General features: G+C 44.5%; 1 protein-coding gene across 1 annotated transcript in view; it reads left to right on the top strand.

The window, feature by feature from the left end:
• Positions 1-17,345, top strand: part of LOC133354910 (teneurin-3-like) — a 417,855-nt gene that overhangs the window by 306,058 nt on the left and 94,452 nt on the right. The window contains 3 exon segments of the mRNA XM_061572093.1: positions 6,727-6,840; positions 13,030-13,235; positions 14,374-14,587. Of these exon segments, the coding sequence (XP_061428077.1) occupies positions 6,727-6,840; positions 13,030-13,235; positions 14,374-14,587 (534 nt within the window).

Below are 17,345 nucleotides of genomic sequence, written 5' to 3'. Positions count from 1 at the left end.
ATCTTTTCTGCTGTAAAACACTGAGCCTCATCTTGTGAATCAAGCCTGGGTTTTTTCCTTGTATTATTAATATTAATTGTAATTCAGTATTTTGGTACGGTTAAGTTGCAAATGCCACGTTTGAAAAAAAAAACACTATCCAAAAGATAATATTCTCCATTGGTCTGATGCTCTTTAATTGCTCGCTTTGTAAACAGTGAAGGTACAGCACTAACATTTCTTTCCCACACAACTGCCGGTGGAAGGGTATCCATGAGGCAGGAGCCTTGGGAGTGATTATGAAATTGTATTTGGCCTACTCTTCCAATTTGGGTCACATCTCTCGGAAGAGGGGTACGCACCCAAACTTTACCCCACCATACATACACGGTGCTTCAAAAATGTTAACACCTATATGGGACCATCGTTTTTAATGGCGAAAGAACGGGTAATACACTAACATGATTACAAATGTATGTTAATAGCTTCAAAAAGTCAGAGTCTCCACTCGTTTGCCATCCTTGGCAACGTGTGCCTGGAATCCTCTCCAGAGCCCGGAGGAGGCAGCACATTTCTCGTGGTGTTGTTGCACTTTATCGGAAGTGTTCACATTGTTTTGAAGCACCCCCCTGTATACGTACGTATGCATTTTGTGCGATTGTTTGCACCACCGTCTGTGTGCCCACCATGATCTAATCGGAGGTGCTGTGGAAGAACAACTAAAACTAATTCCTGCGGAGGGAGCTGGTAGGAACGTTGGGTTGCTCGGTCAATGGCCAGGGTCAACGGCGGCGTGGTGTATTCCGCAAATATGGCCGACTGTGAGGGCGGGCACAAGCCGGCGTGAGTAGGTTAAACGTTGAGTTTTATAAGGGCACCACGGGGTGACCAGCCCCTCCCCTCCCCACCCAGCCCAACCCCTCCCACCCCCTACCCAGCCCCACCCTCCTCTCCCCACCCAGCCCCACCCTCCTCTCCCCACCCAGCCCCACCCCTCCCATTTTTGGATGCACTACGGACGGACAGACACAATAATCCCCTGTGGGCTGGTGGAACCTGGTGGTTCCTACCAGTATTAAAACCACATGGCCTAACTGTGGCATGCCCATTTATACTGCTAAGGTGGGCAGGGGCCAGGTGGGGGTGGTGGGAGTGGAGAAACTTGTTTCTATCGCCTCTCTGGAAGAGATTTGCGTTACATTGCACAACGTTTTATAGCGATGCGGTTGAAAAAGCATATGAAAATGTAACACATTCTATTTGTGAACTTTGCCCCTCACATAAAGTGTTCTTTATTGAATATAATCTACTTTATTCATGGTTTCAATACTTTTTTTTCCAATTTCTTTTTGGACATTTACTTTTATAGCCGTGTTGCCTTTGTTGTGCCATATGCCTGCAATGTATGTACTTATTAAATCTACCACAAGCATAGCTCTAAGCCCCCACATGAATAAACAGGCTAACAGAAAATGTTAGAGTACACTATTTTTATTTGACTTTTTTTCATCATCACTCAATTCATCTTGAAGCTGGATTCAATGGCTCCCCATGTTGGGTCTCTTAACGGGGATTGTTTTCGCATCATCATACTTCACCATGCTGGTTGGTGCACGTCAGTGAATCGAGAGAGCCAAGGTCCATCGGTTCACACATCACTCGCCACGGATGTTAGCCGTGGCAGGTAATTGAAGTCAGGTCAACGTGGGTTTTTATAGCACAATGCACACAGCCACTGCTATCTGACCAGCCCTCCAAAATTGAATTAATTTAAGCTTTAATTCTGTCACCAAGATTAAACAGTTAGCGCAACTCCTGGTGGAACAGCCAATGAAGGTTGAAGGGATGTGATGTGGTTCATGCCATTATAAATGAAACTTGGTTGACTGAACACCCCCAGATTGACGAAAGAGTTGAAGGAGTTGGTGACAGTTCGATCGGCCTAAACTTTCTGAAATGTCTCTCAGGAGTTAGTTTTCAATTTAGCTCGCAGGCTTTCGCAGCCTCCCGCGTAATCCCAATGTGGACGTACCTGGGTTCAGGCTGCTTGCTGATCATTTCTTCTCTCGGAATTTCACCACTCACAAAACTGCGGGCAGCTTCAGCAGTTGTAGACCCCAACCGCCAGCATGACCCTGACTCGTCCATAACTCTCAGCTCCTGGAAGTTGTTGTGGCCGGAGTGCTTGGCAAAATCTCGAGAGAAGAAATACTCAATACGTGGAAATCTGAACACCACACACATTCAATTTTAGTTGCCTTGCACTTTATTATTAGCTATGTATCCGAGCTGCATTCGTTTTAAGAAAGGACAATTTATCGTGCAGTTTCCTATGCGAGAATTGTTTCAATAACAAAGACACAACGTGGGCAGAAAGACGTTTACATCTGTACTTTCCACTGCTCATCCCTTGCGCAGGATATTATGGAGTTGCTATCTCAATCACTCAACTTAAACACTCACATGCTGTGCCTTATCCACCTACCGTGTGCCTGTGTGTGTGTGTATATATGTTCACAAATATTTAAAGACATGCCAAGCCAGGATCGGTTAATCTGTCAGGGTTTTAAATTGTGCTATTTGTTGTTATTGCTGTCTTTTCAAATGGAGGTAATAAATGCAATCAGCATTTCCGAACATTGGTGAAAGGCAGGTAATTTCATCCGGAAATTCTTATACTGAAGCAGTCGAAATTTATATGAAGGAGCTATTATATTAATGCACGGTGATGGTGTCCTTTTTTAATACGGAAAAGGGAAATATGTAACTCGTTTTGGGCCTGTGGCTTGGGAAAATTGTGTTACATCATGTGGAAAGAGGCTGCATCGTGAGACCCCGGGCTGGAGGAAATGGGAGGATGAGATCCATAGGTGTGAAAAGGTACAATTTAAAAATGACATTTCTCTGATGTCCTTGTTAATATGCCATTTGTATGGATCCAGAGATTGTAAATAACCTCGACTCTTAACGGGAATTCTGCCAGCCTTGGCTGAGATTCACTGCCTCGGCTCGATGGGAAGATGGAAAAGATACCTATCCTTTCTTTATTCAATCACGTCTCCTTCAAAGGGTGAAACAAAACAAATGGAAAGTTACCTTATCGGTGAGAGAGAGAGAGAGGAAAAAATGTCTGATTCAAAATAAAAAAGGATGACCACCCCCTTCCCCCCTCCCCCCCGATGAAGTCGACTTGGCGAGTGCCGCCATTGTGGGACTTGTTGTTTGTCAGATGGTCGTGCGAGGCTGGGGCAGCCAGCTCGTGCCGTGCGGAGGCAGCTCGCGGCGAGCATCGCACGCGGCAATCATTTCCAGAGTCGACGACATTCGGCGGGAGCCCTCGCAGCATACTAATGTGACCAGTCAGGCCAGGAAGCCTCTCGCTGGGACTTTATTTCATGTTGAGTTGACCTGAGGGAGGGCCTTGCCCTGCTACTCATTTGTGGCTGAATCAACCTTGGTGGGGCACTCCCAGGGTAATCTCTTTTTATTTCCGTCTTTTCGTCCCTCAAGTGAAGAGACCAGCTTCTTGGTTCAAACCTCAGGACCTGTGGACTGTACTTTATTAGACACAAAATTGAGTTGGGTTTACTTACTGCCTGTTCATATATAGCTATCCAATATGCCTTTTATTAAACGCAACAACATAGAAATTAAAAACTAACAAAAATCTATATACAATTGCTGCCAGGTTTATGTTTGAATGGGTAATCAATTAGTCGTTTTAATAAATAAGAGTCTGACGAATTTTTTGTAATATTTCATTCCTGTCACCGTTCAAATTGTCTCCAATCAATAGGCGTTGGATTAGTCACGAAAACATTTCTTATCGTTGAGCTGCCAGGTTCGGCAGCTGTCGGCCAGGCGCAGATCATAGCCGGGGGTCCGCGTTAAGTCTTCTCTCGCTGCCCTCCGTCAGGAAGCCCTCAAAACTCTCCGTTTGTTTATTTTTTCCTTCCTCGAAGCCTTCCCCTTATGCCAGAGTAGCCATCTTGGTGTGTGCATGGCAGAGGTCGCAACCGGGTACCCGATACCCGTACCCTACCCGATACCCGGCTACCCGTACCCGGCCGGGTACGGTTAGCCGTGAGTCACTGGTGAGTAACCGTTTGTCACTCATTTCGGGTAGGGTACGGGTACGGGTAGGGAACGGGTACCCATACCCGGCCGGGTACGGGTACCCATTTGCGACCCTGGTGCGGCCGGGTACGGGTACGGGTAAGGAATCAAAACCCGTTTGCGACCTCTGGTGCATGGCCTCTCTTCTCACTGCCCAGTAAAGCAACTGAGTGCCACATCGCTGACCGGTGCCGTAAAATTCTACGGGGGGGACGGGACGGTGGGGGGGTAGGCTCGTTTTGTGCCACCGCTGAATAATGCCCACGCACGGCTGATTCCGTACGGGGAAAACTCGCAACCGTGCGATCCAGCAGCTGCTCTCGGGGCCGGGTTTAATCTCCGCACCCCAGAGACGTCAGGCATAGTATGCTGATAGAGGGATTTATCCCACTAACTCACCCGGCCAGCTGCATTAGAATAGGTTATATATATATATATGTTCTTCTTTCTCCAATAATTATTCATGTACTGTAATTTATTTTTTTGCTGCCGCTTCGCAATCCTCTGTGATGACCTGTTCTATTATACATGGGATTATGTGCTTATGAAAAAGTATGTGGAATTAATATACGTGAAGGATACGCACTCCCGTATAAATATAAAGTGAGAGATAAAAAAAAACGTGTAATAATGTGCTTGCAATAATAAACAATTTTAATGCATGTAATCCGGATATGTATTTTTGATGACCTCGGTTTTTCCCAGAGCAGTACATCAATGAGATATAATTCTTAAAATGATGAATGATGTTTCGTCAAAATGTATTTTCAGCATGCTACTGGCATTCTCGCCTTCATAGCATTTTACCCTTCACGGAGAACTGTTCTTTATTCTTGACACGAATTCTCAAAGATGGAATCTTGCCACCCTTGTAACTCAAACTACAATAATGTGTGGTGATGGGGTGATCCAAGGGTGCGTGTGCACTGCGGTCTGCCTGGCCATGGTCTGTGAAGTCTCCAGGGAACGCCCCCGTCCCATCACCAAGCATTTCAGCCGCTGTTTGTGTGCCAGTGAATGCCAAAACAGAGCAAAACGCCGGCCCTGCCTTTTAAGCCCCAGATTAACTAAACAAACCGCATTATCTGGCCTAATGTTAGCAGGTGGTCCCCTTTATATTTTCATAAATAAACATCAGTTTATTGTTTCTTTTAAATTCCCGAGCAGCGAATTTAATCCTTTTTCTGCTTATTCAATTACTTTAAAACATTTCTCTCACAGTGCTAAAAATCAATGAGTAATGGATGAAGAGTGGGAGAAATCTTCCGTTTCAGTGCCTCTCGTCACTGAGCCAGGCACAAGTCTGCCAGGCACAGCTCTGCATTAAGCCCTGACTGCACGCCTCCTAATATATCATCAAGTGCAGCCCTTTCTACCTCAGCTCTCTCCAGAGAGATTTCACTGTCGAAATGGCCAAAACATTTTTACCCTTCACTTGTTGCTGGAATTTTTTTTCCTCTGGAAGTGCATGCGTCAAATTAAGTGTGTGCACCATTTTTGTGACTTAAAAAAAATGTTATTTAATTACCAGCGCCTGCGCGAAAGGCTATTTAACTTAATGCACATATAAAATGGTGTTGACTTTGGTCAATAAATTTCATTTCTTCTTGTGTGCTCCTCAAGGGCCTGTGACCCAATAGCCCGGAATGCATCAAGTCCCGTCCGATCTCAGAAGCTAAGGAGAGTATTTGAGCCTGGATAATATATATTCTGATGGGTGACCACGGCAATATAGTGAGTTGCTAAAATCTTCAGAGCTATGTGGAAGTGGGTGGGGGCGGCAGCAAAATATATAATTGTACTGTACATCTATGCACCCATGCCTATGCTCCTTGCTTTCAACAACAAGCACTGGCCATTGTAGAAAGGTTAAATAGCTCCTCTGACTCACATTGCAAAAAAGGAGGCCCTCGTTCAGCAGTGGATGGACAGAGATGGCAGTGCACGTGCACCTCAAGCAAATATAGCTGCTGATACCTTGACGTAAGCATTGGCCCCTAGAGTCATTCAGCTGCTTCAGTAATATTATTGGCTAGGAATTAGCAGCTATTTCTATATATTATTATTATTCGTATTATCATTATGGCAATGCAGTATGTTTGGTCTCACAAAGCCGACAAGCCACAGGGAATGCAGTGATTGATGATTATGGCAACAAAGATTACTGTGATGGGCCACGCTGAGACAAGAATGAATGTGGAAAGTGGCCAAAAAGTAAGGACCACTGGGGTGTCTGCATCGTTATTATAAATTGTGGATATTGTCTGGTTTCACTGCATGGATTTTCACAGCTGTGCTGTTGTAGCCTTCTGGTCTGTCTCTAGGTTAATACCGCATGTTGCTGTTGGGCACGATGTCTAACGTTTTACTCCACGTGCTGGCAGCTTCTTGGGTTCGTCTCCTGGCAAGAGGACGCAGCGCACTTGGTTTTGCCGAAGAAGCTCCCAGCTCGTGGGGCGAAGCGTCGAGTACATCGCGCCAAAAAAAATATATACACGGCCCAACCTGAAAACACATCGAAGAGCCATCCATGTCCCTGGTTTTTGTCAACACGAGTATACGCACGGATTGTTTTAACACGCATGATTGCCCCCTCCCCTCCCCCTCATCCCCTCCTCCTCTGCTCCGTAGTGCTGCACGTGTATGGGCTCAACTGGCAGTTCCAGGCGATGCCCGTTCAGCCGGGCGTGCGGGACGCCGGTCGGCCAGGCCACGTGGGCGATGCCACGGGCGCAGCTGGAAAAGGTGGGAGATGAATGCCACGGTTGCTCTGATCTGTGGCGATCCTATCGGCTGACTTAACACGCGGAGATGATCGTAACCGAGCGTGCGAGCGACCGATATCAATTATAAGGATGTGTTCTACAAGTACTAGAAGGATGGAATTTGCCAATGATGTAGTTGAGAGGGCCCATGGTTAACACGCTTGGCATGCAGTCACGTGTTCGATTTGTCAGCCATGACAGTTAAAGTGATGAGCAAGTTTGTTTAAACACCACAGTTAGTCAATGGGCAGGTAGTGTGTGAGGTGACGCGTAGGTACAACAACAACAACCGCCATTCGTCACTAAGTGGGAGTGACGTCACCACGACGCTTGTGCCAGGCTAGGTGCACGTTGAGGCCAGGTAGGTACTCACACCACTTTAAAGACGTATTGCATGGAAGAGTGATTTATTTATTTAGATTTAGATTTTTTCACCTACGTGACTTTACCGAAAGAACCAAAGAGTATGGATCCTTGCAGTCACGAAAACTTCAAATCTAGAATGGAAGAGTAGCTCACAATAGTATCTAGTGGATGCCCTACTTCCAGCAGTGCATGACCAAGTAAATTGCCAGCCTACACTTTTATCTTTTAAAATTGATTATATCCGTATACTTAACACATATATAATACATATCTTTCTGGGCCCGCAAAGATGATGGCTTCGAGGTTGATTGTTTTTACTCTTCAGGCTTATTCAGTCTAATGTTCCAAATCGTTTCCAGCATCGTGCTAAGTACTTCAGCATATTATTTACCAAAACTATGTTAGCATAACATTATGGGTCCGTACAAAAGCTACGTCTACAGAATGTTATTGCTCTAACTCACAGTTAGGTGTCCCAGCCTCGAACCCATCGCTCAGCCCTCCAACCCCAAATGTTGTCAAAAAATTGGTGGTGGGACTCATCGAGAGAGACAAAAAAATCTGAGGAATTTTAATGAAGACGTGACATTTATCCTCGATGATATGAAAGTACCAACACCCCCATCACCATTAGTTGCGCTGCATGGGTGGCTATCCCATCATCGGTGAACCAGGTAATTCACTTCCCATGGAGTAGCAAAGCCGATTATCAGTTACTCTTATAAATATGTAAATGTAATTACTACGTTGACTGTAAAATATTTTGTCTCATTTTGAAAAATGCTGAGAAGGATTACTTGATTTGCATGTAATTGAAAGTATTTTTGAGAAGAGAAAAAAAAACCCTTGAATCGAGTTCATTGTAAAATAATTATCTTGCAGAGTGGCGGATTGAATCCAGCGATGGTTGAGACAGTTGCTTTCCCATTAGAGATCGCGTTGGATCACTCGATGTCTGACTTCAGCCCAGTTTGCTGTGGCCAGAATCGTGGCGAGATGTTAACTCCCTCGCCTGGTATACAGGAGGTCGTGCGTGAGACCATGAGTGTCATTGCGTAAGAGACGCATGTATTTTCCACTGCACCTCTGCCCGATGCCCCATCAGTGATAAGCAACACTTAAAAGGTAACTGCAACAGTACGGAAATACTCTTTCAGGAAAAAAATGCCGGCGCGCCACAATCATTTTCGCGCGACTTTTGCCTTCTTGATATTGGGGGTGGCATGTGTGGTGGTGTCTAAGAGACGTGCTTGAGTTGCAGCGCTCAAGGGTTGCCCCTATACCCACAATCCCTACTCCAAGGCGGCCCCTAGCAGTGTTCTGGAAAACATTGAGTGAGAAATGGAGTCCCCGTGATCGGTGTAGAAGAATCACTTTGACGACACGGAGTGCTGTATTTGACCCTAGCCATTGGCCAGTTTTAACATTTGTAGGAATCCCAAATCCGCTTCGTATTTCTTCAGGCCCGTCCGATCCGTTCCTCATGATACATTGCTATGTGTGAGGAAGGACTTGATGTAAGGTTTTCTGAAAAATAACAACCTGTTGTTATTTGTTTTTCCTCAAATAAAACATTACCATGTTTTCAGAATTCCCTGGTTATTACAGGAAATGTGGGGGTGCCTCTTCCGGTCTGGTAGATGTGTGTGTCTGCGTGACCACAAGCGTATTGCTTTATTGACACCAGGCACATGTTGAGGGCAAGCCACACTTTACAGGGCATCGTATAATCCAGAGAATATGGTGACTTTACCTATAGCCTGCTTTTATTCCTGCTTCATGTTACAAAAGTTTTTTTTATCTCTCTCTGTAATTGTATGTTCGGTCAACCCAGTGCCTACTTCACATTTAACTGCGATGAGAGCCGTTTATTTCTCTATTCGAATTTCCCACGCTGTAGTTTCCCAATGCAACCATCGTTGACAGTGGTATGCTAATTAAACTTAAGACGAATGTTTCAAGAACAAAAAAACAAATCATACATTATTTAATGGACATCTGTCCAGATTATTTTTTAATTCCATGACAATAACAATGATGCATATTTAATTTCCATACATAAGACATGCGGCTGAATACAGAAACACGTTGTTGTTGTTAGGATGAGAGCATGGACAGATGCACGCTTGGGATGACACTGAGAGAGGGAAATAGGAACACGCGGATTAGAGGATATATGCAGATTAATGACATCATTATAACTTGTTTAGAACAGTAAGCAGGCTTGGGTTAGGACCCGTCTCGGCTGGAAAGGAAGGCGGCTGATGGTCAAGTATAACGATGGCAGTCGTAGCCATGGACTGGAATTCATCTGAGAGTAAGTCCACAGAGGACAATGAGCGATTAAATCAGCTCGTGCGTGAATGCTCCGTGGATTATTGCATCGCGGGAGCATGAGAGATGGTGACAGCTTGGGGGGGGGTGGGGGAGGCCTTCATCCAGCAGTAGATTGATCACGGCGGTTGATGATGAAGATGAAAATGTTATGGATGTGAAATGGGAAGCCACTTTGCCTGGGGGCGGAGGAGACACTGCGGGTGAGGTCTCGGGTATCTGGCTCCGTCGCCCTAAGCCGAGAGCCGCCTGCTTACCAACGCGTCTGGCAAGCCCAAACGATGCTAAATGTGTAACAAATGGACACCAAATGTCATTCCATCTGTTGGGCAAAATTTCAGCTTATTCTTCACTTTGTTTCGGCAAACTATTTGTTGAGAGACCTAAGACGTTCCCGTACCCTCCTTTTAAAAAGAGATCGCCGTAGTGATTGAAGCTTTCTAAAACGTTTGTCAATGTGTGCCCTGATCAAACGGCTGTGTTTTATAACTTGTGCGTGCACGTGTGTACGTGTGGCAATGAATAAACAACGTAAGCTTATTCTGAACGCACAAACAAAATGCCGATTGACTCTTTTCAATTCGTTTGACTTTCGTACGATGAACCATTTGTTCCTAAAAATGTAAACGGACAACCAGCCTACTTTGGTGGGAAATTATAAAGCCATTAATAGTTGTAAGCACATGTGGAACATAGCTGCGTGTCCCTCTCCAAAGCTCCGTGTTCACCTCGACCCCTCATTCATCACTCAATGTCAGCGTGCTGCAGTTTGGTTTTCGGCGAAATCTGGCTTTTTTGTTGTTCAGCCACCACGGCAGCCTCTTGCACAGCCCGATTATTGCTAGGCTCATCTTGCTGGTGGCTGAGATGTTTATGACCGTTCGACAAGCCTTGATTTGTTGACGTGACGCGCGGGATTGGTTTAGTGAATGTCAGCCCTTTGTCAGCGAGGGAGAGAGAGAGAGAGAGAGTGAGATTGACCACCCATGCATAAACATAACTTGTGTTTGGCAAAATAAATAAATAAGTGGAAATTGACTCGCCTTGACTAACTGTGTTAATTGACAACGGTTCACTCGCTGTAAATCCTCCGTGGTGTCAAACGGCGTGAGCCCTTCGCGTTGTCGTTACAATTACATTTGACAGTGACAAGATGCACGCCGTGGGTCTTGGTAGCCGATGCTCGCAAGATTCACCGCGATGAGGCAAGTGTATGAATTAATACTCTTAGTTCTTTCGGTAAAGTCACGTAGGTAAAAAATGAAATGAAAATTAATAAGAATAAAATAATAAAATCACGACGTTTCGGAGGCGACACAAGTCTCCGTCATCAGGTGGGACCATCACAGCCAGATTTGCTGCATCAAGTGAAGCAGGGATTATGAATTAAACTTGTGCTAAGGAACGTGGTCTACTCACCCCTACTCCGTCCACACCCCCCACTACACACCACCTGGTCAAGCTGTTTGTTCAACAGGATCTGTCATTGCCTGATGATAGACTTCCCCCCTCCCCTGCTCCTTCTTCAGCCTTCAGTCCCACCACCCCCTTAGCTGCCAATCACAGGTCATCTTGTAAACAAAACTCTTTGTGTACGAGAAGCACAGTTGGTTGGTGTCTCTCAGCGTAAGGTTGTGTGGACACAGTTGTGCTCAAATGAGATAGGTCCGACATCCTGGCCGGAGTAAGCTTTTACTTTTTTTACACGCTTTCTTTTAACTCACTCTGTTGTTGTTGTCGTTGTTGTATCCTCAAATCTTGGAGCTCAATTTTAACCCACTTCCCAATATGGTATCGACTGCAAACTTGGTATACTTATGTCATACTGATGACAATACTATATTCTATCATAAAAAAATGAAAAAATAGATATTTTTAAACATTCTTTTTTATATGTTATGTTTTGGCTTGGGTCTAATTATCCACGGTCAACTGACGTTGGCTGTAATTGGCCACGGTCCCTTACGTTATGGCAAGCTTCGGGGCCACTTCCTGGAGTCGTGGAGTTACCAGTACATTTCATAAAAGCGTGTTTTTAAAAAAGTTTATTTAAATATTACTTATGTCGGTTGAGCTCGTGGTTTAATGTGGCCATTTTGGCTTTGGAAGCATTGTGGCAAATGGCAAACATGCGTCTTATCACGGGCATTAAAGTTACAACAGCGGTGGATGCGGTGCTTTACACACACACACTCGCACTAATCTTTGTTGTAGCGTCAGCGGTTTTTTTTTAAGTTGGAAGAAAAGCTTAAGCAGATCAAAATATTGCTGAGGATGAAATAAAAGCAGGTGACTATTTCCAATGATAAGCCTAGGGCCCGGGCTTTGGTCAGGGGAGTTTAAGTAGCAAGGCATATTTGTTTCTGAGATTGTGATGTATTTGTAATGTCTGGAAATCTGGAAGGAAAACGAATAAGAAGAAATACAATTATTATCCAACTATCTTTTTAAAAATGTTTGAAATGGCATTTGTTTGCGCTATTTCGCCATCAATAAACGTCTAAGGCATCGGCTGAATGTTGACCTTTGTGGAGCTGTGACCTTGTATTAGAAGTGCATAGTTCTTGTAAAAACACAATCAGGAGGTTTGACTGATTTTCTTCGCATTTGCAGATTTTCTCAATGCTTTTTTTCTCAATGATTTTCTCTCAATGATTTTCTGAATGTTTTTTTTTACAACCGCTATGAAAAGAAGAAGAAAAAACCGGCTCGCTCATGTCACTCGCAACACATTGTAAAACATTTTTTTGGGTTAGATTGATTAACTAGAAATCTGTCGTTAACCCACCATCACCCGACACAGATAATTCATAACTATTAATTCAGCACATTGGTGTGGTGGCGAGTAAACCCACAACATTTACAAACGAATAAGACGTTTCACTGATAATTACAACCAGCTTCATCAAGCGATTTGCCAGAATTGCGAAGAAATCTTCCCTGCTTCCGGTCTTAAACAGAGCAATGTTTACACGATCTAACTCAAAAACCTTTTACTGTGAATAACATTTGTCGCAAAAGCCTACGCGTTGAATTAATTTGTCCTCGATTTAAAGCTTTCGTGACTGCAGGGATTCATCTTCTTGGTTCTTTCGGTAAAGTCCCGTAAAAGGGAATTAATAAAATAATAAAAATTCAATTATTCTCACGAAGTTTCGGCCACAACGCAAGCAGCCGTCCTCAGGTGAAGAACAGGTCTGTCAGAAAGACAGCATCAGATGCTGCCTGACAGACCTGTTCTTCAAGCAGCCGTCCTCAGGTGAAGAACAGGTCTGTCGGAAAGACAGCATCAGATGCTGTCCGACAGACCTGTTCTTCACCTGAGGACGGCTGCTTGCGTTGTGGCCGAAACGTCGTGAGAATTATTTTATGTTTTATTAATATTATTTTCTTATTTCCCTTCTACGTGACTTTACCGAAAGAACCAAGACGATAATTTGTCCTCGTTCTGCCCCTTGTTGTTTTCCAGGCAATGCCTCGTGGGATTCCCGCAGCATCGATTCGGGCGAAGTGGAGGTGGGCCGGCGGGCAGCGCAGGATGTCCCCCCGGGCGTTTTCTGGAGGTCCCAGATCTACCTGGACCAGGCTCAGTACCTTAAGTTCAACATCTCCCTGGACCGCGACGCCGTGCTGGGCGTATATGGTCGCAAGGGGCTGCCGCCCACACACACGCAGGTACCTCCACCGTACGCGTGGCTCCATGGCCAATTACTACTTTCTAAACTATTGAACTAAACTTTTTTTTTTAAACTAAACTTTACCTGACCACAGATGATAGCTCAACAAAGTGGCTTATCACGTGGACATTTATGGCAGACAAATACTCTTAAGAGCACGTTGATTTTAAGTTTGGAGGGAAAATCCAGAGGACCCATATACAAATCCACGCCACCACAGGGAGAACATACAAACTCCAAATATACAGCAAGCGTCAGGGTCAGGATCGAACCCATGACCCCCTGCGTACCAGGTGAGGGAGTTAACATCTTCCTTTGTCCATTTAATCAATCCTGCAGCAAATTCCACATTGCTCATTTTCCACATTCCAGCATTCATCGAGATTTACATTTTGTCCGTAAGAAGATTGGGGAACGGGAAATTGGAAAATAATGTTCCAGAAATTATACTTCCTCAATTTCCCCCGTAATTTACTTTCAGCGTTTGTCTATTGAAATGAACATATTACGGTTTTCCGTTTATGTTTTTTTTTCGCACTCCGCCGCCTGCCAAAAACGTGGTTTATTTAACGTCGCATTTATTGTGTTTAGCGTAGGGGGGGCTGTTTGAATGGTACTATTTTGGTTATCTCCGCATATCTCAAATATTTACGTAGCGTTTCAAAATGTTACGCCGCATGCATTTTCCTGTTAATGAGTATATTTCCATTATATGCCAATAGTCAATTTTGGTCCTAAAATTATAGCAATTTATGGTTACTCACACATGGGCCAATGAGCACAATACATATATGATTGTTTCATTCAAGTTATTTTTCACGTGGAAATTAATTATCAATGTTAACTGTCATTCTTCCAGTGCTTGCCTACGAATGGCATACATGGATTTGAACAGTGCATGTGCAAGTTTATTTTAGGCTTTTGGCGGTTGGACTGTACAACTCTCCAACGTGTGTTTCCAGATCGTTCTGTGTATTGTTCAGCACGGTGCCCAACGTTTCGACCCCGTGCGCTGGAAACATTTTGAAATTCCACACCACTGTCCTTTCTGCGCCTTCCCACCACGCATGCCGGTTCCCTCTCTCCTCTCGTTGCCGGCCGCCACATCTTCGCACCTTGCTTGATTTGTTCCGCAGTACGACTTCATAGAGCTGCTGGCAGGCAGCCGGCTCGTGGGGCGCGACCGGAGGAGCCCCGGGCAGACCGTGCGGCGAAGACGTAACGTGGGCGGCGTGCTGCTGCTGCAGAGAGCCGGCTTTATTCAGTTCATGGACCCGGGCATCTGGCACGTGGCCTTCTACAACGACGGCCTGGAGCCCGAGAGGGTCACCTTCGTCACCAGCATCGCCGGTAGCGTGTGACGCGCATCGCCGCGGCGCGCCGGAGATGAGCCGTTCCTTTTTGATAGTCACCGTGGGTGTAATGGGGACTGGGTAGCTCAGTGGGACCCCCGTTAAGTGCGAGTTTGATTCCCCGGCCGTGAATGACATCAGCAGTGAGCACACCCACCGCTATTTACCAACCCGTAGAGAACAGTGTGGTGAAGTATGGTCAAACAACCTCCATGGCTGACGCGGAATAAGCAAGCGTTCTTCCTGCAGTCCATCAACAAAGGACTGTATATATTTCATAATTATTTAATGGTAAGAGTGAAAAATCACCGTTCAATGAATTATACTCATTCATGGCCATTACATGAAACAGATTTGAATCGAAGGACATCCATTCTCATGTACTAAGCTCACGTATTTGTTGCAAGCTTTCGAGAAGACGTGATTCAATGGCTGTATGCATCCTTATTACAACTCTTCTAATTATTGGCCTTGCTTGGGATACCTGTTTCTCATGCCTCTGTCCCAAGTGAGCACTGTTATGAATGCATACAATAATGGGAGGTAAATAATTATGTTTTAATGTGCCGGGTTTATAACAAATCGGTCTGCAAAACGCACTAATTATGTTATACACTGTGAAAACATGTAATGTACATTAGCCACCTGCTTGTGCATTATCCTATTCACCCCAACATAGAAATCTCTCGTTTCAATTTAACGGAGAGCATCAGAGGGGACCCTGTTAAGGCTACCTCTATGTCATTTGTGTATTGTTGTTTTTTTTTAAATACATTTTTTACAATTTCATTTCATAATGATGGGTGTTGCGGTGGCACGGCGGTGGTTCATGCATTGCGCCTATGAACCCGGTGACCTGAGTTAAATTTGCGGCTATGTCTGACAATCACCGGCAGTGAGTGATATGTTAACTGGTTGTGAGCCTCCTGCTATCACCAACCCTGCACTTACTATCATGGTGAAATATGGTCAAATACCCCAAGACTTACACAGCACGGGAAGGCCTTCTTCCATGAATGGATTGACAAAGAGCTGCAAGTTATTAGAATTGTTCTTATCATAATACTAACTATAGGCATATTTCCATGGTGTCATGGTTAGCACACTACACTTGCATTCCATAAATCATTGGTTCAAGCTCCCTGCCTCTGTCCACCCAGAAGTATACATGGGTACACCATAGTCGATTGGCAGGTCGTGTGCGGTGAGATAAAACGTGCGTCATCCCACCTCTTCAAAGATGTTTGTTCAGAGAAGGCCAATTATTATTCTGCCAGGAGTGATGTGAGCAAGCAATTGCAGGGCTGCGCCTTTATCTGTGCCAGCACACACAAAAATGGCAGCAGTTACGGCATTATCATAACGCGGGTTTAATGACTTCGGAGATGGATTATTAGGATGCCTGGGATGAGTTTCACAAATGCCACCCGGTTACCACTGCACTTGCGTTTGCGATGACCCCTCTCCAGGGCAACTGTGCGGTGAAAAACATGGCAACGAGGCACTTGATGCAAATGCACACGCTGCAAAGAAAAATAGAAATGTTATCACGACGCAGCCTCTCCTTTCATCCCGTCTTTTAATTAGGACACATCAGCATCGTCGCGGCGCCCAGCACACCTTCGCTCGAGGAAATCATCGCTGCCAGCTGTTGTTTGGTTTCTTACGACGGCCTCGGCAGTCGCCCCTAATTTGTGTAATTTAATTGAATAAACAAAGCGGTTTAGCGCAAATATATCTTTGGTTGCAAATATTTGCATATCATCAACCATTATTATCGCCAAAAGGACACATTAGCATTCTCGGCATAACAAAAACTATGTGCTTTACCATGCTGCGCTTTAATATATTATCTATTGAAAATGCTGGAAATTGTTACTGGATTAACTCCCCTGAGGGCAGTTAGACTTCTCGAGACTATTGTACGATTACACAATATTATTTCCAAGCAACGCTAAATTCATCAACATTTCTAACACTGGGTAAATATTTTATTGCTTTGATTTTAACCTAGTAAATAACAATGCATGTATATAATTGAGCAATTTGTACTAGATTGCTTTACACTTCCATGCTGCACGGAGGTTTAAGGCTAAAGTTTATTGCAGGAAAATCATTTTTAATTGGGGTTTAATGAATCATCATTTTTACTTTGTTGCAGAAGCCTATGAAAATATATTAACGATCAGAAGCCTTCAAACGAGCATATTGCTTCGTCGTAGCCTGCTATGCAGGGCAGTCTCAATGCTGTGAATTGGATATTTGTAAACGTGCCATAGAAGTCACATTTCACAAGGAGGACTTGCAGCCTAAAGAAACATATACTTAATTTACATGCCCGATGTCAACCCACGACTGGAATAACAGGCCTCCCCCAAAGCCATGTCACTTCAAAGGCATTGGTGATCACGTTGAACCACGCTCGTCAGCGCAGGTTGCTAAAGGAAAGGCGGCAACTAGGACGAGCTAAAACATCACTCTCCACTGATGTTAGCCATGGTTGAAAATTGAACTCGGGTCACCCGGGTTCATAACGCAGTGCGCACATCTCCGCGATACTAAAACCTCTGATTGATAATCGTTTTCATTTGGGTGAGATCACTATGTGGGTATAATGTAAATGTTTAACTATAACCCGACAGAGCCAGTCACATCAAGTTGTCATGTGGGCAAATTTGTCAATTGAGTTGGTTTGTCAGCAAAGCAGAATGTCATTTCTTTTTTACAAATTTGCATGCTGATTTGCTGCAGACTTT

Source organism: Lethenteron reissneri, chromosome 49, assembly GCF_015708825.2.
Source record: "Lethenteron reissneri isolate LAM-NWPU_2019-01 chromosome 49, ASM1570882v1, whole genome shotgun sequence".
In the NCBI taxonomy this organism is placed as follows: Eukaryota; Metazoa; Chordata; class Hyperoartia; order Petromyzontiformes; family Petromyzontidae; genus Lethenteron; species Lethenteron reissneri.
Note: the sequence above shows the minus strand (reverse complement) of the source record. Positions and strands in the feature narration are given on the sequence as shown.